General features: G+C 42.6%; 1 protein-coding gene across 1 annotated transcript in view; it reads right to left on the reverse strand.

Annotated features, from left to right (window-relative positions):
* The window catches only part of LOC125459504 (eukaryotic translation initiation factor 4 gamma 2-like), a 36,777-nt gene extending 27,696 nt beyond the window's left edge, over positions 1-9,081 (reverse strand). Inside the window, exons 1-2 of the mRNA XM_059651844.1 lie at positions 9,053-9,081; positions 7,995-8,189 (exon numbers count right to left, since the gene is read on the reverse strand). Of these exons, the coding sequence (XP_059507827.1) occupies positions 7,995-8,189; positions 9,053-9,081 (224 nt within the window). The remainder of the gene's footprint in view (positions 1-7,994; positions 8,190-9,052) is intronic.
* Positions 9,082-25,125: the final 16,044 nt, after the last annotated feature.

Consider the following 25,125-nt stretch of genomic DNA (forward strand, 5'->3'; position numbering starts at 1 on the left):
AAAGTGGTCCCCAAGCCTCCGCTTGGTTTCCCCAATGTAGAGGAAGCCACAATGGCTACAGTGGATACAGTATACCACCTTGGCAGATGACAGCCCGCTTTGAGGTTCATAGTACTTCGGAGAGAAGGAGATGTTGAGTAGGAGAATCCTTCATGATATCCTCAGCCAGTACAGAAATTGAGCCATGCTGTTATTGTCACTCTGCATCGCAAACTAACCAGCCAAACTAATTGACTCCCATTTTACAGTCCACTCAGCTCCAGATCTCATCATAGCTTTAGTCCAATCTTGGACAAAGAGACCTGAGCTCGAGAGTTGTGGTGACAATGACTGCCCTTGACATCAAAATAGCATTTAACTAACTATAAAATCAAGGAGTCCTAGCAAAACAGGGCAGAAAGAATAAGGGGAACACTCTGTTACTTGGAGACATTCCCAGCAAAAAGGCCTGAAATGTCAGCTTTCCTGTTCTTAAGATGCTGCTTGGCCTGCTCTGTTCATCCAGCTCCACACCTTGTTATCTCGCATTCTTCAGCATCTGCAGTTCCTATTATCTCTGATACAGTTTTAATTGTTGGATAACCAAACATCTCAGCTCCAGGTCATCTCTGCAGGAGTTCTTCAGGGAATGAGGCCAACCACCACATCAGACCAGACCACATAAATAACAAGCGGGACAGACCAACGATGCGTCATCAGAGGTGCACTGATGATGTTACCTATTATGGTGAAGAAACATCTGCAAACCAACTTAACAGATTGGTAAACAAATCAACAACCCCAGCCCCTGGTTCTTCTGGGAAATGTGCTGGGCCTAATCATCTTCAGCTGCATCTTACGTGTCTCTTAAAGGCTGTTGAGAATGTTTGCTGATGATTAAACAATGTTCAAACACCTCAGATACTGAAGCAGTTTGTGTATATATGCAGTAGGATCTGAACAATATCCAGAGATAAGCTAATAAGTGGCAAGTGACATTCACTTCACACAAGTCCATGCAATGGACATCTCCAACAAGATAGAGTCTGATCCTCTCCCCTAGACATTCAATGATGTTATCATTGCTGAAACCTTCACTTACAACATCCTGGGGGTTACCATTGATCAGAAACTGAACTGGACAGCTATATAAACATTGTGGCTGCAGGATCAGGTGAAAGCATTAGGAATTCTGTGCTGAGTAATTCATCTCCTATGTTCCCAGCGCATGGCCATCATCCACGAGGCACAAGTCGTAATACTCTCCACTTGCCTAAATGAGTGCATCTTCAATCACATTCATACAAAATTAAGCCCATGATTGGCGCTGTGTCCACCACCTACAACATTCCACCACCAATGCAAAGTGGCAGCAGTGAGCACCATTTACAAGATGGACTGCAGGAAATCAAAAAGCTCCTTTCACAGCAACCTACAAATCCATGGCTCCCATTACCCAGAAGGGTGCCCAAGTCCCATTAAGGTATAAACAAATTCAACGTAAGTAAATTTGAGATCACATAAAAATCTACCACCCTTCTTCTTACTGATATCAAGCCTTTGTTCATCCATTGCCCCCTGAGTACTGACTGATGTACATTGGCTCCTGATTAATCAGCACCATGATTTTTAAATTGTCAACCCTAATTTCAAGTGCCTCTGTGGGCTTCATTTTCCTTATCTCACATCTCCTTGCGGCACTCAACCCTCTGAGTCTTCTGCATTCCTCTTCAAGCATCTTTGATTCTAGTCCCTCCACAATTGGTGGCCATGTCCAAAACACTGAAATTCCATCCATAAACTTTTCTGTATCTTTATATCATTCACCTATTTTATGCACCACAAAGCATTCCTCTGTAGCCAAGCTTTTGCTCATCTGCCCTAGTATCTCCTTATGCAGCTTGTTGTCGAATCTTGTTTCCTTACGTCCCTGTAAAGCATTTTGGGACAGAGTGTTACAGTAAAAACACCATATAAATTGGAATTGCTTTTGTCAGCCTATGTTGAAATTATATTTCATATTAACCAGAAAACATTTAGTTGTTGTTTATATACTTCGACAGCTTCCATTATCTAAAAGCAAATAGCCTTCTGTGATATAAGCCAACGTGCCCATGGTATCCAGTATTGAATGACACGGTCATGCGACCCCTCCAATGTTCTTAACTGCAAGAGGTAACATGAGGAAGAGGTATCATGAGGAAAAGGAATGTACTCAGCAAGTTGTGTGATATCAAATGCACTATCTGAAAGGATGGGAGAAGCAGATTCAACAGTAACATCTAGAAGGAAATTAAATAAATACCGGGAGAGAACTTTACATGTCTACAGGAAAAAAGCAGTGTATTGGAACTAAAAGGATTGCTCTTCAGAGAGCTAGCACGGCACAGGCACAATGGACTGAATGGCTTTCTTCTATTCTATAAGATAATCTAATTAATTGATCCAGTCTTATGCTATTGTGCGACAATCATGTGGACCATATCGCAGCTGCCTCTGTCATTTAACTTCCTGGAAGAGTTCACTCAAAATCGGGGTCAATTTCAGTGAATCCTTGGGACTTCCCTGTTATGCCATCCCTCAAAAAACTGTGACAATCAAACAAGGCTTCAGAACACTGTCACAACTCCCGAATTCCCAAACTATCCACAACTTTCATTCTATAATGGGGGAATGGCCCATCTCTCTGGAACTTGTCCAGCTCTGTCTGAAGGCCTGCAGGGAATTCGCACTTGGATAATCTGCTCCGGAGGGTGGTGATTCATTGTGAAAGGAAATACTCCTGGCATTTTAAGCCAGCCCATATATTTAACACACACTCATGCCACTGTCATTTTTTCATCCAGATCTATTGCAAATCACCTAAGAGACTGGACGCAAAGAATCCTTTCATCATTTTAAAAGCCAAAAACATATATTTCTAGAATGGACTAGCTGTATAACTATCTCAGCCACAGTTTACATTTATACAGCACCTTTAATGTAGGAAAACATGCCACAACATTTCACAGGATTGTAAATCAAACAAAATTTATTACCAAGCTATTAGGCCAGATGACTGAATGTTTGGTCAAAGAAGTAGATTTCAAGCTGTCTCAAGGGAGGAGCAAGAAGAAGAGAGGTAGAGAGGTTTAAGGAATGAATTCCAAAGCTTAGGGCATTGATACCTGAAGGCATAGCTGCCAAGTGGATAAAAGAAACACGGCTTTTCACAAAGCTTTGAGACAATTCTAATTCCTATGAGTTGAGATCTTGCTCCTGGTGCTAGGTGCAGTGAAAATAGAACAGGGAGAACTAGAGGCGCGAGAGCAGTATCAGAATACCAAATTTGTATTTGTTGTAAACTGACAACTGGAGTGCATTGAGGTAGATCAAACCCTGCAATTATTGTTTGCAGCTAAAATGTGAAACTAAAGTCACTCCTCGAAGAAAACATTCATAAGCAGCCATCTTTATGAAAATGTTGCCAATTGTGTGGCATTCCAAACCAGGGTCAACAATATAAGATAGTCATTAATAAATCCAACAGGGAATTCAAGAAAAAAAACTCGTTTATTTCCTCAGAGAGTGGTGAGAAAGTAGAACCTCCTACCACAGGGAGACATTGAAATAACCTGCAGGTGTATTTAAGCAGAAGTCGAATAAGCACACAAGGGAGAAAGAAGCAGAAAATTTTAGGTTAGAAAGCAAATGTTCAGACAGATATGTTTTCATTACTGAGAAGGGATTGTATAAATGATGATTGTGGATCTACCAGACTAGAGCTGTTTCCAGTGATAATAAGGTGTAGAGCTGGATGAACACAGCAGGCCAAGCAGCATTTTAGGAGTAGGAAAGCTGACGTTTCGGGCCTAGGCCCTTCATCAGAAATGGGGGAGGGTAAGGGGGTTCTGAAATAAATAGGGAGAGAAGAGGAGGCGGATCAAAGATGGATAGAGGAGAAAATAGGTGGAGAGGAGACAGACAGGTCAAAGATGCAAGGATGGAGCCAGTAAAGGGGAGTGTAGGTGGGGAGGTAGGGAGGGGATAGGTCAGCCCAGGAAGGATGGACAGGTCAAGGGGGCAGGATAAGATTAGTAGGTATGAAATGGGGGTGCGGCTTGAGGTGGGAGGAGAGGATAGGCGGGAGGAAAAATAGGCTAGGGAGGCGGGGATGAGCTGGGCAGGTTTTGAGATGTGGTAGGGGGAGGGGAGATTTTGAAGCTTATGAAATCCGCATTTCAAAACACCTAGAAACTGATATCCATTTCATGCCCACCGACTCCCACACCTACCTAGAATACACCTCCTCCCACCCACCTTCCTGCAAAAATGCCATCCCCTATTCCCAATTCCTTCGCCTCTGCCGCATCTGCGCCCAGGATAAGGCATTCTACTCCCGAACATCTCAGATGTCCTCGTTTTTCAAGAACCGCAACTTCCCTCCCTCGACTGTGTCTCCCGCATTTCCCGCAACTCATCCCTCACACCCCGTCCCCGCAATAACAACCAAAACAGAATCCCCCTCATCCTCAAGTACCGCCTCACCAACCTCCAGATCCACTGCATCGTCCTCCGATACTTCCACCATCTGTAAGACGACCCCAGCACCCTTGTCTGCCTTCCAGAGGGACCACTCTCTCTGTCACTCCCTTGTCTGCTACACACTCCCATCCAACCCCACCACACCCAGCACTTTTCCCTGCAACCGCAGGAAGTGCTACACCTGCCCCCACACCTCCTCCCTCACCCCATCCCAGGCCCCAAGAAGACTTTCCACATCAAGCAGATGTTCACCTACACATCTGCCAATGTGGTATACTGCATCCGCTGTTCCCGTTGTGGCGTCCTCTACATTGGGGAAGCCAAATGGAGACTTGGGGAGCGCTTTGCAGAACTCCTCCGCTTGGTTCACAATAAACAACTGCACCTCCCAGTCGCAAACCATTTCAACTCCCCCTTCCATTCCTTAGACGACATGTCCTTCCTGGGCCTCCTGCAGTGCCACAACGATGCCACCCGAAGGTTGCAGGAACAGCAGCTCATATTCCGCTTGGGAACCCTGCAGCCCAATGGCATCAATGTGGATTTCACAAACTACAAAATCTCCCCTCCCCCTACCGTATCACAAAAGCAGCCCAACTCGTCCCCACCTCCCTAACCTGTTCTTCCTCTCACCTATCCCCTCCTCCCACCTCAAGCTGCACCTTGATTTCCTACCTACTAACCTCATCCCACCCCCTTGACCAGTCTGTCCTCCCTGTGCTGACCTATCTCCTCCCTACCTCCCCACCTACATTCACCTTTAGTGGCTCCAACCCCGCCTCTTTGATTTGCCTGTCTCCTCTCCACTACCTTTTCCTCTGTCCATCTTCGATCCGCTTCCCCTTCTCTCCCTCTTTATTTCAAAACCCCCTTACCCTCCCCCATTTCTGATGAAGGGCCTAGGCCCGAAACGTCAGCTTTCCCACTCCTAAGATGCTGCTTGGCCTGCATTTTTCATCCAGCTCTACACCTTGTTATCTCTTTCAGCTCCTGTACTGGAGTGGGACTTGAATACACTTACACATGTTCCAAAGAGAAACTAGAAATCAAATTTGAACCACAAATAACACAATGGCAACCTGGGATTTTAAAATGCTCTAAACATTGATTTTCCTTTAAACCAAATTTCTATGAGTCTCCACTCACAAAATTGTTATTTGTTCAGTTGAAACTTTGACCATTGGGGCAAAAGGGGACAATCTGATGATGCAACTTGGGACATGGTTATGAAGCTATAAAGACATTAACTCATAAAGTTAGACAGCAACTTTATGGGTCAAACAGGAGTCTTGCTTCAAAGTTGGGCTTATTTTCTCTCCATAGACCCGAGACCATTCAAAAAATCTGTGTCCTGACTATGCCAACATGACTGTATCACATACATGCTTGGATAAGAATTAAAATTCTTATCTTTGTTTTTAAACCCTTCCAAGGCACGTTTCTTCAAATTCATTTCTTTTGCCAATGGGGTGATGAATTTATGTTGAACTCATAGATTCTGCCATCGGCAACATCACGTTTACAATTTGGTTACATTGCTAAAACTAGAATGTTACTTGACAACATCCCAATCTGTAATGAGGTTCACTATATGGGGACAATGTCCTTGATGTGTTACACATCTTGTTGGTATTTGGCACCAGAGCCATTGCTCTCTATCTGGGATTATGTGGCCTCATTGTTGCAGATACTATTTATTTACAGTAGAGTTGCTAATCATGCCTACATCAGAAAAAGCCGATAATATTAGTTTAACGCATCAGCCAAGGTGAGCTCATAGGATACATACACTGGTGTTCATTACCAGCTCATTGGAGGCGTACTTGAGAGCTGAGGATATTGAGGGGTGCTGTTGAGCATTAAGCACATTCACAGATGAAATATATGGTTGTTAATGGCTCAGGTGCTGTCACAGACATCCCATATATCCTGAGGCCTCATCTCTCCCAATCTCTGTAATTTCCTCCAGCCCTATTACAACTTACAATCTTTAAATTCCTCTGATTCAGGCTTCCTGATCCAATACTGTTCCTGTAGTTGCCTGGACCCTTAAAACCTGGCAATCCCTCTCTAAAACTCTTTGCTCACTATCTTTTCATCCTCCTTTAAAGTGCTCTTTAAACTCTATGTCTAAGATTTTGGCACATGCTAGTGTCTCTTTTTATGTTCCAATTTTTTTTGTCCATGAAACTTATCTTTGAAGGTTTTTCTGAAATAAAGACCAAATCAAATCACAACACAATATCACATCACAAGTTGTTGTTGTCCTTTATCCATTAAGGGCCACTTTAAAAAGAATAGACAGAGGCAGAGAAGTTTGGTTAGGGATGTAAATGGGGATAGGAAGGGTTGAAACCATTAAGTGTTGTAAAAACAAGAATAAGAATTTTAAACATAAGCCTTTAGTGCTGATGAAGAAGCAAGGTAATTAACTGGAGAGAATGATCTAAGACTCCATGAGTTTTAATGTCTTGGAGATGACTACATAAAATAGCACGTGAAAGTAATCTTTGATTGATAATTAATCTCAATTGCTCTGCAAGGATCAGTTGATGGTTGAGTGACTCAATTGTCTGGATAGTGTTGTTACAGAGATAGTAGGAAGCTGGATGAACAGAGCAGGCCAAGCAGCATCAGAGGAGCAGGAAAGTTTGACATTTCCGGTCGAGACCCTGCTTCAGAAAATGGGCATCCTTAGAAGAGGTTTCGCAGTGGGTTTAAAATTGTTACAGAGATAGTAGGAACTGCCGATACTGGAGAATCTGAGATAACACGTTGTGAAGCTGGATGAACACAGCAGGCCAAGCAGCATCAGAGGAGCAGGAAAGGTGACGTTTCGGGCCTAGACCCTTCTTCATTTATTCACATGGTGTTGTCTGGATAATGTGTATTTTTTTAATGCTGTGGATCAAGGAATGTTAGTCGAATGTTATGCCTTGCTCGGGTAGCAAGCTGAAAATCATATCCCGCTGTTCCCCGAGTAGTCACAAAATTTAAACATTGAATAAAAGTACAGAAGTATTCCTAATTTTCCTGTCTTTTAGACTGAGTTTGACAGAAAGCGTGGACCAGGTTTTTTGTATCACAACCTTTCTAGCCAATGCAGTACATCCAACTGTTTCTCTAAAGATTACCTTGTACTTCCTCAGTGTTTAACTACCACAATTTTTCTGTTTAAATTGTCGAACTGTAGGAAGTTCTCCTTGAGAAATGTCTTTCTTGCCTTCTATCCTACTCCTGCCACCTTCATCACTTTCCACTACTCTTCCCACCTGACGCATGTGTTCCTCCTGATCTTCTTCCATATGTTTATGTGATAGCACCAATTCTTCTTCCTCGGTCAGGAGTATTTATCAGGTGAGCCACTTTACTAACACTCCTAGCTATTTTGCATGCACTAGTGAATTTCACTTTCAGAGGTTCACCTTGCAAAGGCAGCAATGCTAATACTTCATCGCCCACTGGAAACACTCTAGTTGCTGAATGTTTACATTTGTCCTTGTGAAACTTCCAAATACTCCTGTGCTCCAGTCATTTCCAGAAACAGGGATACTTCATCCAACATTGACGATTCATCTTTATTTTGGTCCAAGAATTTCTCTCTAATTGATTTTAATGGGCCTTGAATCTCATGACCATAAATCAATTCAAAGTGGCTTAACCCTGTAAATTCATTTGTGGAGCCTCTGGAAGCAAATAGGAAAAAAGTCTAATGTTTTGTCACAGATCACAGGGTTTCAGTTACAAGGAGAGGCTGGAAAGGCTGGGGCTTCTTTCATTGGAATATAGGAGGTTGCAGAGTGACCTTATAGGGGTTTATAAAATCATGAGGGGTTTAGATAAACTGAATGACAGGTGTCTTTTCCCTCGGGTAGGGGATTTTAAGACTACGGGGCATATTTTTAAGGCAAGAGGAGAAGGATTTCAAAAAGGCATGAGGGGCAAATTTTTTTTTAAAATGACTGGTTCTTGTGTGGATGAACTTCCAGAGGAAGTGATGGATCTGGGTACAGTTACAACTTTTAAAAGGCATTTGGATAAGTATATGAATAAGAAAGGTTTGCAGGGATGCAGGCCAGGTGCAGGCAGTTGGTACTGGTTTAGTTTGGGATTATGGTCGACGTGGACTGGTTGTACCGAAGGATCTGTTTCGTTTCTTAGATGGACACAGTACCCCAGAAATGCCCTCACCAACGTCCTGTACAACTTCAAAATGTCGCCTCAACTTCTATTCTCAAAGATCTGAGCAATGAAGGCATGTGTGCTAAATGTCTTCTTAACAATCCACTCTACATGTAACACAGAATTTAAGGAATTATGTAGTTGAACCCTTAGGTCTCTAATTTATCACCACTAGCTAAGGCCCTGCTTTTAATTGTATAAATCCTTTCTGTTTGCAAAATCCAATTTTTAAACAGGACCTGCAACAAACTCTCTATGGGTTTCTAAACTGAAGAAGTATGGCTTATTCATTATTCTAAAATAACTTTTGATCGCTCTTCATGTCTTGTGGGCATGACAGGCATGAATATTACTTACTATTTATTACCCCAAACCGTTGCCCAGGTCTTGCTGCATGCGGGCATGGATTACGTTATAGTGAATAGAATTGAACACTGTATAAACGTTCCTGGCTTTGGCCTTATGATGGTGGGTAGATCATTGATGAAGTATCTGAAGGTGGATGGGCTAGGAAATTGCCTCAAGGAACTCCTTCAGTGAAATGGTTCACCTCCAACAATCACAGCCATCTTCCTTTAAGTTCTAATTTTACCGGGTCACCTTGATACTGCACTTGGTCAAATGCAACTCACTGTCAAGTTGAGATATTTAGACCAAGGCTGTATTGAGGTCTGAAACTGACTGGTATAACTCAAACTGTACATTGGAGAGCAAATTGTTATTAAGTCTTCTTCTTGAGTTCTCTGCATGAAGATAAATCCTTGATGAGTATTCATCAAACTATGGAAAAAAGCCATAACTTTTTTACTGTAAGTTGGATGAAGAGAGAGACAGCTAGTCTGTTATTGGTGAGTAAGTGTCAAAGATACTTTCCTTTGCTTTGCTGATCATCAAGAGCAGGCCGATGGGGAGATAATTGTCTAATTGATTGGATTTGTACAGCTGTTTATGGAAAATGCTTCCAATTTTCTGCGTTATTGGGGTGGTGTCAATGTTGCAGCTCAATAATAACAACTTGGCTAAACACGGGGTTAATTCTGGAACAAGAGCATGTTTATGGTATCCTTTTACTGTATCCAGTGTGTGTTTAACCATGGCTTGATATCATATCTTGCTAAGCATAATTGGCTGAAGGCTAGCATCTATAATTCTGGGGAGCTCTGGTGAAGGCCAAGATGGATCAAATAGTCCACCATTTTGTCTGAAGATAGTTGCAAAAGCTTTAGCTTATCATTTGCATTTAAAAGCCGGGATCCCTCATCATTGAGGATGGACATGCAGTTAGAGTTTTCTCTTCCAGTAAATGTAGATTTCTTCTTGAGAAGTGTGAATTGTTGCAAAAGAAATGTTAAATAACATGGATGGAATGTACTGCTTCCAGGACGTACTTGGATTTGGGAAATGCCCTTTAGGTTGGGAAAGAATGCATGGGGTGCACACCATGCTGCTTCCCATTCCCCACTTAATTAAGTCCAAGGGAGAAGGTTTATGGGTAGCTTACTACCTCCAGCCAGTGCTCGCAACCATGTGGAAATGTATTAATTGTGGCCTCCTGGGGTGGGAAAGAGGGGGGCATTTCAATCACCGATTAGTGCCTGATCAAAGATCCCTGAATTTGAAAAGGGTAGCACTACTGAATGCCTTTCACCTACCCGTTTCATACAATCTCCTCTTAGCCTATAACCCCTTCCCTAAAACACCCATTTTCTCATCAATCACCTGCAATTATATTATGCTAAAAAATAAGGGCACATTGATATGTTCATGCAAGCCGGGATTTCTACCTTCCAGTCCAGAATCTTGGAGAAAGCTCAGTATTGACCAGTTAGGTGCCTAATGGGCTGCTGATTCCATTAGGCCTTCAGCATAGAGGCGACGCAGTATTCTCACTGGTTCTCTAGCATTATGCTCACCGTGTTATTTAAGAAACACAGAAACAAGAGTAGGACATTCACCTCTTCGGCCTATTCTGCTATTCAATTAAAACGGTAAATTTTACAGGACTGTGGGGAAACAGCAGGTAGAATGGAAAACTGGAAAGCTTTCTCAGAGAGCTGGCTCAGGCATGGTAGGCTGAATGAACCCCTTCTGTAATTTAAATATAGAGTGCTGGAGAAACTCTGCAGGTCTGGCAGTGTAAATTGAGAGAGAGGCAGGGTTAACGTTTCAAATCCACTGTAAATCTTCCAAAAGAGATGCTGCCAGAGCTTCTCTGCATTTTCTGTTTTTATTGCAGATCTCTGTAGGATTTTGCTTTTACTTATGTGAGTTCCTCCTGTGCTGATTGAGTTTATAATTTGAAGTATAAATGCACATTGACGTCTTCAGTACATTATAGATAATATCTTCACTCAACATTGAATTTTAAGATGATACACAAAGCTGTATCTATGGAATTCTTTAACTGCAGAACAATTGCACTTAAAATTTATCTTAATATTAGAAATGCTTAAGAAGTTTTGAAAAGTCACCTCTATTCATTATTAGTATTTTAAATGACAATTTCACTGTTTTTGCTTGAGTAATTAAGTTTGCAATGTATTCACCAATAGCCAATCCAGCAATAATGAAAAGGACCAGCCAATTAACGTTCACAAATTATTTCTTTCCAGGGACTAAAATACAGTGCAGATATGATGGCCAGAACATTAATGTTAGGTCTGTTTATGGCATTTGACTGGTTGTGAGCGAGTGGACAGATGGTGTACACTTTTCTATGTTTAATTAGCCACATTCTAACAAGTTTACATCAATTCTTAACCAAATAATATCTGCAAAGAGAGATATTATTGAACATTAATGTTCAATGGAGATAAGCATTGTGGGAGTTGGTTGGCTGAAGAATTCAATTAAAATGACCACTAATTATATATTTAACATACTTTCAGAAGCTACAGCTTGCTGAAGTGCATCTTCATCTTCAGAAAGATCTTTGTTTGGTTTCCATTTTGTCGCTTAATTTCTCCACATCCTCAACAGATTTCAACTTTTGCAGCTTATGTTGACTGAGTATAGAAATTCTAAATATTGAAATAAAGAAATGTCCGTAACAGGGGCAGAACATTCAACATTTAAAATCTGCTCAGCCCATTTGAGTTTTGATTGAAGGACCCATTTTCCAGTCAATTAATAGCTGGGTAAACCTATGTTTGTGTCTTCCCCTTTTAGGTGTAAATTGTACTTCAATAAAAGGTACATTGATCAAGGCCATGATGTCGCTAGACCCAGTAATGCATTGGAGAAGGAGTTTCAGAAGTTTGACCGAGCGACAGTGAAGAAATGGTGACATATTTCCAAGCCAGAACAGTGAGTGGTGTGGAGGGGAACTTGCAAGTGGTAGTGTTCTTATGTATCTGCTGCTCTAGTACTTTGAGATGTTTGTGGTCATGTAGGTGCTGTCTCAGGAGCTTTGGTGAATTTCTGCAGCATATTTTGTAGATATTGTACACTGCTGCTATTGAGTATCAGTGGTTCAAGCCCTGGGTGTTTGTGGATGTAGTGCTAATTAAACGGGCTGCTTTGTCCTAGATGGTGTCAAGCTTCTTGAGTGTTGTTGGGGCTGCATTCATCCAGGCAAGTGGGGATTATTCCATTACACTCCTGACTTGTGCCTTGTAGGTGGTGGACCGGCTTTGAAGAGTCAGGAGGTGAGTTATTCACCGCAGTATTCCTAGTCTCCTTCAATCTTTAGTAATTAATGTTTTGCTGGCACCTATTTACCTACGCCTTATCCAATATATTTTCCATTAATCGGCTGTAAAGATTGTTGCATAAAGAGTAAATTTGTCATAAGAATTTCTACTGATCAAGATACAAAGGACTTCTCTGGAGAGAAGCTAACAAATGTGTTCATGAGTTCCAAGAGTGTTTCACAGATACATGTTCATTATTAAGTTCCATGTAGCCGAATTGTAATGTATACTTACTCTTAAGTCTACCCTGAAGTCTCACAAGAGATCATTATGTAATTTCTACAGTCATAGAGATGTGCCGCACAGAAAAAGGCCCTTTGGGTCCATTGCTCAATCCTCTTCTAATGTTTGGCTCATAGCCTTGTGTGATTTGGATTTGCAAATGAATATCTAAATATTTCTTAAATGATGTGAATGTTTCTGTCTCTACCACCCTTACAGGTAATGAGTTCCAGACTGCCACTGCCATCTGGTTGAAAATATTTTTCCTCACATCTCTAAGCCTTCTGTCCCTTACCTTTAAATTTATGCCCCTGATCATTGATAGAATACATAGAATATAGAACGTTACAGCACAGTACAGGCCCTTCAGCCCTCGATGTTGTGCCGACCTGTCATACCGATCTCAAGACTATCTAACCTACACTATTCCATGTACGTCCATATGCTCATCCAATGACGACTTAAGTGTACCTAAAGTTGGCGAACCTACAACCGTTGCAGGCAAAGTGTTCCATTCCCTTACTACTCTCTGAGTAAATAAACTACCTCTGACATCAGTCCTATATCTTTCACCCCTCAATTTAAAGCTATGCCCCCTTGTGCTTGCCGTCACCATCCTAGGAAAAGGCTCTCCCTATCCACCCTATCTAACCCTCTGATTATTTTATATGTCTCAATTAAGTCACCTCTCAACCTTCTTCTCTCTAACGAAAACAGCCTCAAGTCCCTCAGCCTTTCCTTGAGAGACCTTCCCTCCATACCAGGCAACATCCTAGTAAATCTCCTCTGCACCCTTTCCAAAGCTTCCACATCCTTCTTATAATGCGGTGACCAGAACTGTACACAATACTCCAAGTGCGGCCGCACCAGAGTTTTGTACAGCTTCACCATAACCTCTTGGTTACGGAACTCGATCCCTCTATTAATAAAAGCTAAAACACGGTATGCCTTCTTAACAGCCCTGTCAACCTGGGTGGCAACTTTCAATGATCTGTGTACATGGACACCGAGATCTCTCTGCTCATCTACACTACCAAGAATCTTACCATTAGCCCTGTACGTTGCCTTCCGGTTACTCCTACCAAAGTGCATCACCTCACACTTGTCTGCATTAAACTCCATTTGCCACCTCTCAGCCCAGCTCTGCAGCTTATCTATGTCACTCTGCAACCTACAGCATCCCTTCGTCACTATCCACAACTCCACCGACCTTAGTGTCATCTGCAAATTTACTAACCCATCCTTCTACGCCCTCATCCAGGTCATTTATAAAAATGACAAACAGCAGTGGACCCAACACTGACACTTGCGGTACACCACTAGTAACTGGAGATTTGATCCCTCCAACAAGGAGAAAGGTTTCTTCCTGTCTACCATATCTATGCCCCGCAATTTTATAAATCTCAGTCATATTTCCTCCCAATCTCCTCTGCTTTAAGTTTGCCCTGTTTGCCCAAACTTCATAACTGAAATTCTCTAGCCCAGGTAACATCCTGGTAAATCTCCTTTACACCCTCTCCCTCTTATAATGTGGATAGCAGTACACAATATTATAGCTGTGGCATAACCAATATTTTATACAATTCTACCATAACTTCCTGGCTCTCAAAATCTCTGCCTCGACGAATAAAGGCAAATATACCATATGCCTTCTTAACCACTTTTCCTGTGTGCCCTGATACCTTAAGGTCCCTTTGACCCTCGGTGATTCCCAGGCTCCTACCATTCATCATGTATTCCCTTATCTTTGCCTCCCATTTATCCAGATTGAATTCCATTTGTCACTGATCAGTCCATCTGACCAGTCTTTCTATATCCTTCTCATATTTACAATTTGCCAACCTTTGCATCTCAATTTTTGTAACTCAGATGTGATGCAACCAGCTATTAAGTGCTGCATTACAAAGCTATCTGGTTGAGCAAAGTTAAACATCTCTTCTGCAGAAGAGATCATGTGGGTATCCTTGATAATAAATTGTGAAGCTGGATGAACACAGCAGGCCAAACAGCATCTCAGGAGCACAAAAACTGACGTTTCGGGCCTAGACCCTTCATCAGAGAGGGGGATGGGGAGAGGGTTCTGGAATAAATAGGGAGAGAGGGGGAGGTGGACCGAAGATGGAGAGAAAAGAAGATAGGTGGAGAGGAGAGTATAGGTGGGGAGGTAGGGAGGGGATAGGTCAGCCCAGGGAAGATGGACAGGTCAAGGAGGTGGGATGAGGTTAGTAGGTAGGAGATGGAGGTGCGGCTTGGGGTGGGAGGAAGGGACTGATGAGAGGAAGAACAGGTTAGGGAGGCAGAGACGGGCTGGGCTGGTTTTGGGATGCAGTGGGGGGAGGGAAAGAGCTGGGCTGGTTGTGTGATGCAGTGTGGGGAGGGGACGAACTGGGCTTGTTTTGGGATGTGGTGGGGGAAGGGGAGATTTTGAAGCCGGTGAAGTCCACATTGATAACATTGGGCTGCAGGGTTCCCAAGCGGAATGTGAGTTGCTGTTCCTGCAACCTTCGGATGGCATCATTGTGGCACTGCAGGAGGCCCATGATGGACATGTCATCTAAAGAATTGGAGGGGGAGTTGAAATGGTTCTCGACTGGGAGGTGCAGTTGTTTATTGCGAACCGAGCGGAGGTGTTCTGCAAAGCGGTCCCTGAGCCTCCGCTTGGTTTCCCCAATGTAGAGGAAGCCACACCGGGTACAATGGATACAGTACACCACATTGGCAGATGTGCAGGTGAACCTCTGCTTAATATGGAAAGTCATCTTGGGGCCTGGGATAGGGGTGAGGGAGGAGGTGTGGGGGCAAGTGTAGCATTTATACCAGTAAGAAGATGAGGCTGGCGACAGTGAATCTAGATGGTCCAGTGAACATGGGCACAACACATACTAAATGTTCCCATTCGAATCAGCTGTGGTTCGGGGGTAGTTCTCTTGCCATGACTCACAACTTTGAGTTCAAATCTGACTTTGAACCTGGCCGCAAAATTTGAGGTTTGCACACCAGTGCTGTAGTGAAGAACGGCTACACTGTTGTAGGTGCTGCCTCACTGATGCCCACTCAGCTGGACATATGTTGGTGCTGCCCTACAGATACCCACTTAGCTGGACGTATGTTGGTGCTGTGTTACAGATGCCCACTCAGCTGGATGTAGGAGATCCTGCAGACACATCTTCAAAGAAGCACTGTGCATTTCACTGTGGTGTCCAGAATCGAAATTTATTCCTCAATCAATAAACATCATTTTTTATGTTATTAGTGCATCACTGTTTGTGGGAGCCTGCTGTGCACAAAATGGCTGCTGTGTTTTTAACACTACAACAGTAACTGCAATTCACAAGCACTTTGAAATGTTCTGAGGTTGCAGAAAGTGAGGGAGAAATGCAATTATTTTTCCACGCTTTCTCTCGTTACTCTTCTGTTGCAAGTCACACACAACTTGACAAATGGGCATAAGGCAGAAATGGGATGTGTAGCAACACCATACTGAGTGCAGTTTGTTTGCAAGTTTGCAAATTGGCTTCGAGTTGGCTGCAGTACTTATGTTTTAAACATGTTGCCAAGATTGATAGAGCCTTGAGGGCTCATTGTTTATTACCAATTTATAGAGGCCCCAGAGACTGGCACAATGCTACTGAAACATCATTATCGAAAGTTCTTCCCCACTCCCCTCCCCACAATCACAAGAATTGCTGAAAAATACAAAAATAAAAATAAAAGGAACTACATTTTCAGAGATGGGTACTGTGAGTCAGAATTTCTGGGCTCATCACATCTGTTTCAGGAAAGTGCCTTTTGCAATGGTAGCATTTTCAATTTTGAGTGCATGGGACAGCTGGGGTTGTGCCAGCTGCCCCTGGAAAGAGGGTGCAGAGAGCAGCGGGCCTTGAACCCTTGCCCCTCATGCCGCTCACTTTCCATACACTTTCTGTTCCTCATCCATGGAAACTCATTCTCTCCATGGCTCCCTGCCTCCCCATGATTTCCCATAACCTTCATACTTACCTATACCTCACAGCCCACCTCTATTTGACTGACGGCCCGGGTAATCATTTCCCTATAGAAATAGTTTTTCTTGAGTTAAAACACCACTTGATTGCAATTGAGCTGACCAGGTTGGAAGTCCAGGCTATCGCTCTCAACCCCCTCAAACTTGTGCCTTTATCCTCCACTGGTGAAAGATGAGGCTGTCAACAATGAAGCTGGAAATCCAAGAATGGGTGCTGGCTGCCATTTTTAAATGTCTGCTCGTCCTCCCTAACTGTGTATAAAAATCTGACCCTATAAGAGGCAGGTAGACTTCCTAGTGTGCAAATGTCCTCAGAAACCAAATGTGAAAACCTTCTATGGATGATTGAAATGTTTTTGAAAGCTATCTGTCTGCAATCTTGGTTCCACTGTTTATTTGAATTGAGTTAACATTATCGAGAGTGAGGTTGGAAATTCCTTTATTCAGAGGGTTTTTGAAGGTTTTGCTGTAGGAAGTGTAGGGAAACAGAAGGTAAATAGATGTGCTGTAGATCAATGGACTGACTCTCAACCGGGAGCATAATCCCGCCTGTGCTCACTAACCTCATCACCTCCTGGACTGTCAAAGCATCAATATTAAAATTCTTATCCAGGTTTTAATATCTCTCCTATTCTATAGCCCTACACTTTCTTTGCAATCTCTTTTATTCTTACAATCCTCCAAGGTCCCAGGCAGTCCCCTAGATCTGGCATCCCAGACTCTAATTACTCCACCATTGAAGACCATGTCTTCAGCTGCCTGGGTCTCAACCTTTGGAATTCCCCTCCCAAAACCTCTCTACCTCTCTCTCCTCATTTAAGATGTGCATTAAAACCTGCCTTTTGGGCAAAGACTTTGGTCACCTGCACTAATAGATCCTTAAGTTGCTCAGCGTCAAAATTTGATTGATATTTGCTTCTGTGGAGTGCACCGGAGCAGTTTATTACATATAGGTGCCATATAAATGCAAATCGTTGCTGGGTGATAGATGGACAGACTCAGCAAGCAGTGAAATCAATGTAAGAGTGATGGATGGGCATGCAACAGAAGGGTAATCAATGTTTAAGTGATGGATGAATAGACCCACAGCCATTTCTCTGCGTTATCAAACTTTCTTTTCCTGATTTGAAGTTGTTGGGGACAGTGTTCAAATGTCACACTCAGATTTTCACATCAAACTTCAAAGAAAAGACAAGAGTCCCTTAGACAACCAGCTGGAAAGAATAACACCAACAATAAAATTAAAATAAATGTCAATCAAAATAACTGCCATGAAGAAATGCAAAGTTAGGCAAATCAAATTAATAAAATATTGTGGGGGAGTCTTATTGGGGCCTGAGTGACAAAGTCTGTAATGAGATTTATAGCAGAATAGCCATGAGAAGCCTATCTTGTGCATGATATTTTTTATCTGCCAAACTGCAAAGTGAGTTTTTTACAGGGTAGCTGCACGTTACCGAGGAAGGAAGATTATAGTTGTTAAATGTTTTCCGAAAGTCTGAACTTACCTTGTCAATATTCAGTTTTCAATCTGACCAACCACACTGAGCAAGCGAGTCTATTGAGAATTCCTGACGTGGAGGTCAGAGTAACTACCTTGTGATTTCAGCTTGCCGCTGCTCCAAAGGGCCTCTCAGAGCACATTCCATGTGCACTGACCACAGACAACCAAAGTCCATGGACATTGGCATCCAACATGTACCAGCCTTGAAGGGAACCCTTCTGGCGCATCTCTAATCCGCATGCCTTTTTCTTTTACTAGTTCATGATAGATGAGCATCACTAATGGGCTCAAAAGCTGGTGCAGAATTATCCTACAGCATTTCACATCTGATGAATTACTTCTCATTGGGCTAATGCGACAATAGTTTTGTGCATAGCAAGACCACAGTGCAGTGCCACCTTGCTTTCAGGGAGTGAGTTTTAGATTTTGCCCAACTGATAGTAAATACAGTTCCAGGACATTGTGAGACTCAAGTCACTTCTCACCTGTCTGCTTTCCTTGTCTTTCTTGTTGGTGGTGGTTGCAGGTTCAGAATGTGTTGTCAATGAAGGACAACTTTAAGGAAGATAGTAATTACATCAAACCCTTGTATTCATTACATAAATGACATTAGAATTAGGACATTATTTGACCAGCAATTTTAAAAAATCCTTGTACCTTTTCTCGAAGAAGTGTTTTGAGTTCAGCTAGTACAAATTCTGATCCGTTAACATCACCTCTGAGAAAGAACACTTGCAACACAAAGACAGTGTCCCTATCTTTAGCCCAGGAGACATGGATCAAAGTACCACTTGCTCAAGATGTATTTTATAACACATCTGAACAGGTTGGTTTAAAAATACCGACATGAGAGCTTCAGGTGCCAGAAATAAGGGACAGCTTCTTATTTAAAAAAAAACCCACCAGGAGCATTTCCAGATGGCATTTGCCACATTGCTGTTTGTGGGGTCTTGCTACGCACAAAACTATTGTCACATTAGCCCAATGCAAAGTAATTCACCAGATGTGAAATGCTCTAGAATAATTCTGGGAGATGAGGAAAGATGGTTGAGAAATGCAAATGTGAAAAATGTTAGTGGCTCAGCAGCTAATTTATGAAATACGGAACAATCCATCTCCTGTTTGTTACAAAATACCATCTGCACACCTGTTGTAGTGGAGCCTCTCAGATCCCACAGTTAATTTAAATGTAAATCTAGTCTGTCTTCTGTATCTCCTTGATGCTATAGTCCATGTTTTGGTTTGATTTTAGATTCCCAGTTTCCCAGGTGTCCATTTCATGAGTTGTAATTAGCTTATGCGAAACATTTCTTGATGCTGGATGCTAATGTTTTCTTGTGCTCATTTTTATATGGGTCTCTCAGGACTGAGGTTTTCTATAGTATCCATTATTTTCACTTAACTCCTGAAGGACTTGCCTCAAAATTCCAGAATTTCTTTCTCCCTCAGCCCAATGAGGGCCTGTCTTGTCTCTCTGGGATCTTCCTCTATTGAACCTGAAACTTTCCAAACTTGAATGTAGCATCAACCTTCAAAAGGGTGTTTGATCCAACTCAATCACATTTACGTATTTTAAGCTAGTAGATCACAGTTAAATGTAACTTCCTTACAAATACAGCTGTTCTTAACAGCAACTAGAAACACATCTCTCCGCCAATCTGAGTGAAAATTCTCTTAATACTCTTCTCTAAGAGTGTAAAAACACTCTCCCCTTGAGGTGTTCACCTTGATCATGAATGCTTCTCATGTGCAATAGAGTTGTACGATTCCACATTTCTCTAACCCCTTTAGGATTGTTGAGGTAATGGCTGTGCACAGCTGATACCCAAGCTTGGAAATGGAAACCAAGTTCATCTCCTGTGGATATACCATGGTGTTGCTCATGATAATATCAACAACTGCAAGGCAGCATTTATTGCCCTTCCCTAATTGCCTTTGAGAAAGTGGTTGAGCTGCCTTCTTGAACCACTACAGTCCATGTGATGAAATTACTGGCATAGTACTGTTAGGCAGGGAGTTCTGAGAATTTAACCCAGAAACAGTGAAGGACAGATGATATAAGCCCAAGTGCGGACAATGTGATTTGGTGAGAAACATAAAGGAGCAGGTAGTGTTCCAATGCATCTGCTGCCTTTGTCCTTCCAAGTGTAGAGGTCCCTCAGGTCTGGAAATTGCTGTTAAAGAAAGCTGAGCTGCCATGTAGTTGCTGCCATGCATCATGTAGATGCTACCCACTGCCAGAGGGCATAATGTTGGGGTGTGCAAATGATCTAAGGTGGTAAATGGGGTGCTGATCAACTGGGCTGTTTGTCCTGGAATGTGTCAAGTTTCTTTGAAGTTTCACTCCACCTAGCAGGTGAAATGCATTCCATCACAGTCCTGACCTGAGCCCTATCTTTGGGATGTCAGAGGTGAGTTTCTCAAAGGAGAATTTCCAGCCTCTGACCTGGTCTTACAGTTGGTGTAGTGATATGGCTTGTTCAGGTCAGTTTCAGTTCAATGGTGATCATCAGGACATTGACAGTGTGTGAATCCAGTGATGGCAGCACAATTAAATATCAAGAGGAGAGAGTTGATTTCCCATTGTGATGCGAATATTACTTGTCATTTGCCAGTTCAAGCATGAAGGTTATTGAGATTTTGCTCCATAAAGCCATGATCTGTATCTGAGGAACTGCAGGTGGTGCTGAATATTGTCAAATCATCATCCATGATCCCCACTTCTAACCTTGATGATGGATGGAATGCTTGATGAAGCAACTGAAGATAATGGGTCCTTGGACACTATCCAGAGAAAACTCCAAAATAACATCCTGGGAACAAGATGATTGGCCGACAATAGCCACAATCATTATCTGTCTGAGCTGGGTCGCAAGGAGGCACAGTGGTTAGCACTGCTTCCTCACAGTGGTGGGAACCTAGGTTCAATTCTCAGCCTTAGGCAACTGACTGTGTGCACATTTTTTTGCACATTCTCTTGTGTCTGTGTGGCTCCAGTTCCCTCTCAGTCCAAAGATGTGCAAGTTAGGTGGATTGGCCATGCTAAATTGCCCTTACTGTGCAGGCTAGGTGGGCTAGCTGTGGGAAATTCAGGGATAGATGGTAGTTGGTGAGATGGTCTTCAAAGGGTTGGTATAGACCAGGGGGCTGAATAGCCTCTTTTTGCACTGTAGGGATTTTATGGTTCCAGCCAAAATTTTCCCCTGATTCCAACTGACTTCAATTTTCCCAGATTTTCCTCATGCCATACTCGGTCAAATGCTGCCTTGATGCCAAGGGGAGTCACACCCAGCTCTTGAATTCTTCCCTTCTTTTGTTCATGTCTTTACCAAGGCAGTTATGAGATCTGGAGCAGTGTGGCTCTGGCTGAACCAAAACGGAGTTTGAGTGCAGACAAATGCTATTTTGTTGGTACTGTCAATGGTGCCTTTCAGCACTTTGCTGATGATTGAGATTTGTTCTGCTCTCTAAGGACAGAACGTGCCTGGGCAATTCTCTACATTGTCAGGTAGGTGCTAGTTTTGATAGAGAATGTCTCTTAATAATTTGAAGGATTCAGCTCAGTGCTTAATCTCTCCTTGGCATGTTCCAGATTTTTTTCTCTACCAGTTGTTCCTCCTTGCCACTATGAAATCAAAGTTCCAGTTTTAACTCTGAGGTGTGTACAGGTGCTGGGCAGGTGGGATCTACAACAAAGGCCCCAGTTGGAACCTATATTCAGATGATGAATAGGTGTTAGCCCAGGACAAGGAACCATATAATTTTAAGAGGAATTTAGTGGATTAATCTAGGGGCCATGCAGAAACCTTATGACCAGAAATGGTCTTAAAAATCCAACTTAGTCAGGCATTTGAATCATTGTTGCCTGTTTTTTTTAAGTTAATACTAATATCTACCCACCAAGTATCAAAATCAATGAGGTGAAAGTGGTAACTAGGTGGTTTCGGAGGGAATGTCATAGAAAGTGCCAGATCATGTTAACCAAAGGGTAAAAAAATTAGCTTGCATCAATCGCCCAATGGAAAATATTTGAGAAAGGAGGAAAGAGAGACAATTCCATACAAATAGTTCTGTATGTACACAAATATTTATTACCAATATGTAATGCAAAATCTAGGCTGTCACTCCACTGCAGGGAACCGGGCCCTGTAAGAGAGTCTGTCCTGAATAAGCACTTCATTTGATTAGGTGGGCCTTGGTGTTCAGTGCAGAGTGCTGCACCATTATAGCGGGAGTGCTGACAGGATGTGACATTGCTGGAGGGTAAAGTGTTGGAGTGTAAAATCATTACACTGTAAGATAACGTGTCAACAGCGTTGCACTGTTGAAGGTCAGGGCAGAGAAAGCCCTGCACTGTGGGAGGGCATACTGACAGCACTACACTTGGGTAGGATGGTCAGAAACCGCGACTGACAAAACAACTAAAGGTGAGATGAGAATTTTATTATTTTTATGCAATGAGCTGTTATGGTGTGGAATCGGATGCAACAGCAACTTTCGAAGGGATTTGGATAAATATTGAAAAGGTAAAAATTTGCCGAGTTATTGGAAAAGTCAGGGAAAGGGAAAATATTTTGGACAGCTGGCACAGGCACACTCAGCTGAATCACCTTCATGAATGCTGCGTCGTTCTATCAGTTAAAAATTGTGTTAAAATATTGTGTAAAGTAATTTCAGGACAACCAACACTTGTGAAAATGAAAGTCAATTCACCTGGATCCCAGTTCACTGTTGGTCTAAAACTAGAGTTGGCTTAATGAATAAAATTAGAAAGGCTTTTTGCAACTGCATCCAACCTGCAATTAATTCTGGAGGCAAGATGAATTGAACATTTCAGAATGGTAGCGAGAGCTACAGTTACAGAATAGCATCACAAAGATTCAGCAGAGAATTGTCAATGCATTGAACCCAAAGCTGGGCCTGATTGAGCAGTATAACTCAGAACAAAACAAAAAGAGAAACAAGTGAGACAGAAAATCTGTTCTAATTCTTACTTTTCTTTGCTCTGTTTTACGACTGCACAGGGATTATTTTGTCATTCACTGAGTGAAAAATGGGTGATGTGTAGGATTTACTACTCAAAATATATCTCTGCTGATAAGCATTTCAACTAATGTCACTGTAAGTGAACCATATCCTAATGATGAAAGGCATTTTTATCTCTTTCCTACCTGGCAGTTTGTGCTAAAGCAGGAATTGCTGTGGAATTTCCCAACCAATTACCAAGTAAACAGATATTTAATGTGACTCATTGATCAACTTCAGCAATCTCTGATCATCCCAACAATTTTCCTCTTTAATCCTGATACATCTCAGTAGGGACCATAGGAATGATACAAATTTATGCATCAGGTTAACTTCTCAGCCAAAAGATAACAACTCAACAATGCAACGCCGACTCAGTGTGGCACTCCCTCAGGAAGTGTTTACCTTGCTCTTGTGCTCAGGTCTATAGAGTGTGAGGTGGAACCCATGACCTTCTGAATGATAGCTGAGAGTACTACTCACTCAGTTACTGCTGATACTGTAACGAATAAGAAATCTTGGTCATCAGTCCACAGTGCAGTATGGTAAGAAATGAAACCGGATGGACCCCCTGGCATTGACCTGGCACTGAAAAAAATAATGGCACAAACAGTCCTGCAAAGTCTTCCTCACTATCATCTGGGGGTTAGTGCCAAAGTTGGGAAAGTTGACTCACAGATAGTCAAGCAAGAGTCTGTCATAATCATACTGACGAAATCATACCTTACAGACAATGTCCCAGGCACCACCATCATCCCTGGATATGTACATGCCTCAACAACAGGGCAGACTCAGCAGAGTTGGTGAGCTAAGTGGTGTACATTTGGGAGGTTCTGGGAGTCCTCAACATCAACTCTGAACAATGTGACATGTCAGAACTTCAGATTAAACATGGGCAAAGAAAAGGTCCTGCTGATGACCACATACCGTCCTCCCTCAGCTGATGAATTGGTACTCTGGCATGTTGAACAACAATTGGAGGAAGAACTGAGTGTGGCAAGGGCACAAGATGTTGTCTGGTTGGGGCACTTCAATGTCCGTCAGCAAGAGTGGCTCAGCAGCAGCACTGCAGATCGAGCTGGTCAGATCCTAAAGGACAAAGCTGTGAGACTGGTTCTGCAGCAGGTGGTGAGGGACCCAAGAAGAAGGAAAACCATTTTTGACCCATCCTTACCAATCTGCCAGCTGCTAATGTATTTGTCCATGACAGCATTGGTAAGAATGACTGGGACACGGTCCTTATGGAGTCCTGCTTTCATATTGAGGATAACCTCTATCATGTTATGTGGCACTATCAATGTGCTAAATGGGACAGGCTTCAAACAGATCTAGAAACTCAAGACTGGGCATCCATGTGGTGCTGTGGGACATCAGCAGCAGTAGAACTGTACTCCAGTACAATCTGTAACCTTATGGCCTGGCATATCCCCCACTCAGCCACTACCACCAAGTCAGGGGATTCAATGGAGAGTGCAGGAGGGCACCAGGAGCAGCTCAAGGCATACCTGAAAATGAGGTGTCAACCTGGTAAAGCCACAAAACAGGACAACTTGCGTCCCAAACAGTGCAAGCAGGAAGTGACAGACAGAACAAAGATACCATACAACCACTGCATTCCTGCCATATCCAGTCATAAATGGTAGTGGACAGTCAAACAACTCGTTAGAGGAGGAGGCTCCACAAAAATCATCACCCTCAACAGTCAGTACAAAAAGGGAAGGCCGAAGCATTAGCGGCAAACTTCAGCCACAAGCGTCAAGTGGATGGTCCATTGTGGCTCATCCAGTGATCCCACGCATTACAATTCGATTCACTCCACATGACATCAAGAAATGGTTAGAAGCACTGGACACTGCAAAGTACATGGGCCCCGACAACATTCCGGCATTCGTATTGTGACTTGTGCTCCAGAACCTGCCACTTCCACAGCCAAGATGTTCCAGTACAGTTGCATCATTGGCATCTACTTGAAAATTGCCCAGGTATGCCCTATA

Source organism: Stegostoma tigrinum, chromosome 17 (assembly GCF_030684315.1).
Source record: "Stegostoma tigrinum isolate sSteTig4 chromosome 17, sSteTig4.hap1, whole genome shotgun sequence".
Lineage (NCBI taxonomy): Eukaryota > Metazoa > Chordata > Chondrichthyes > Orectolobiformes > Stegostomatidae > Stegostoma > Stegostoma tigrinum.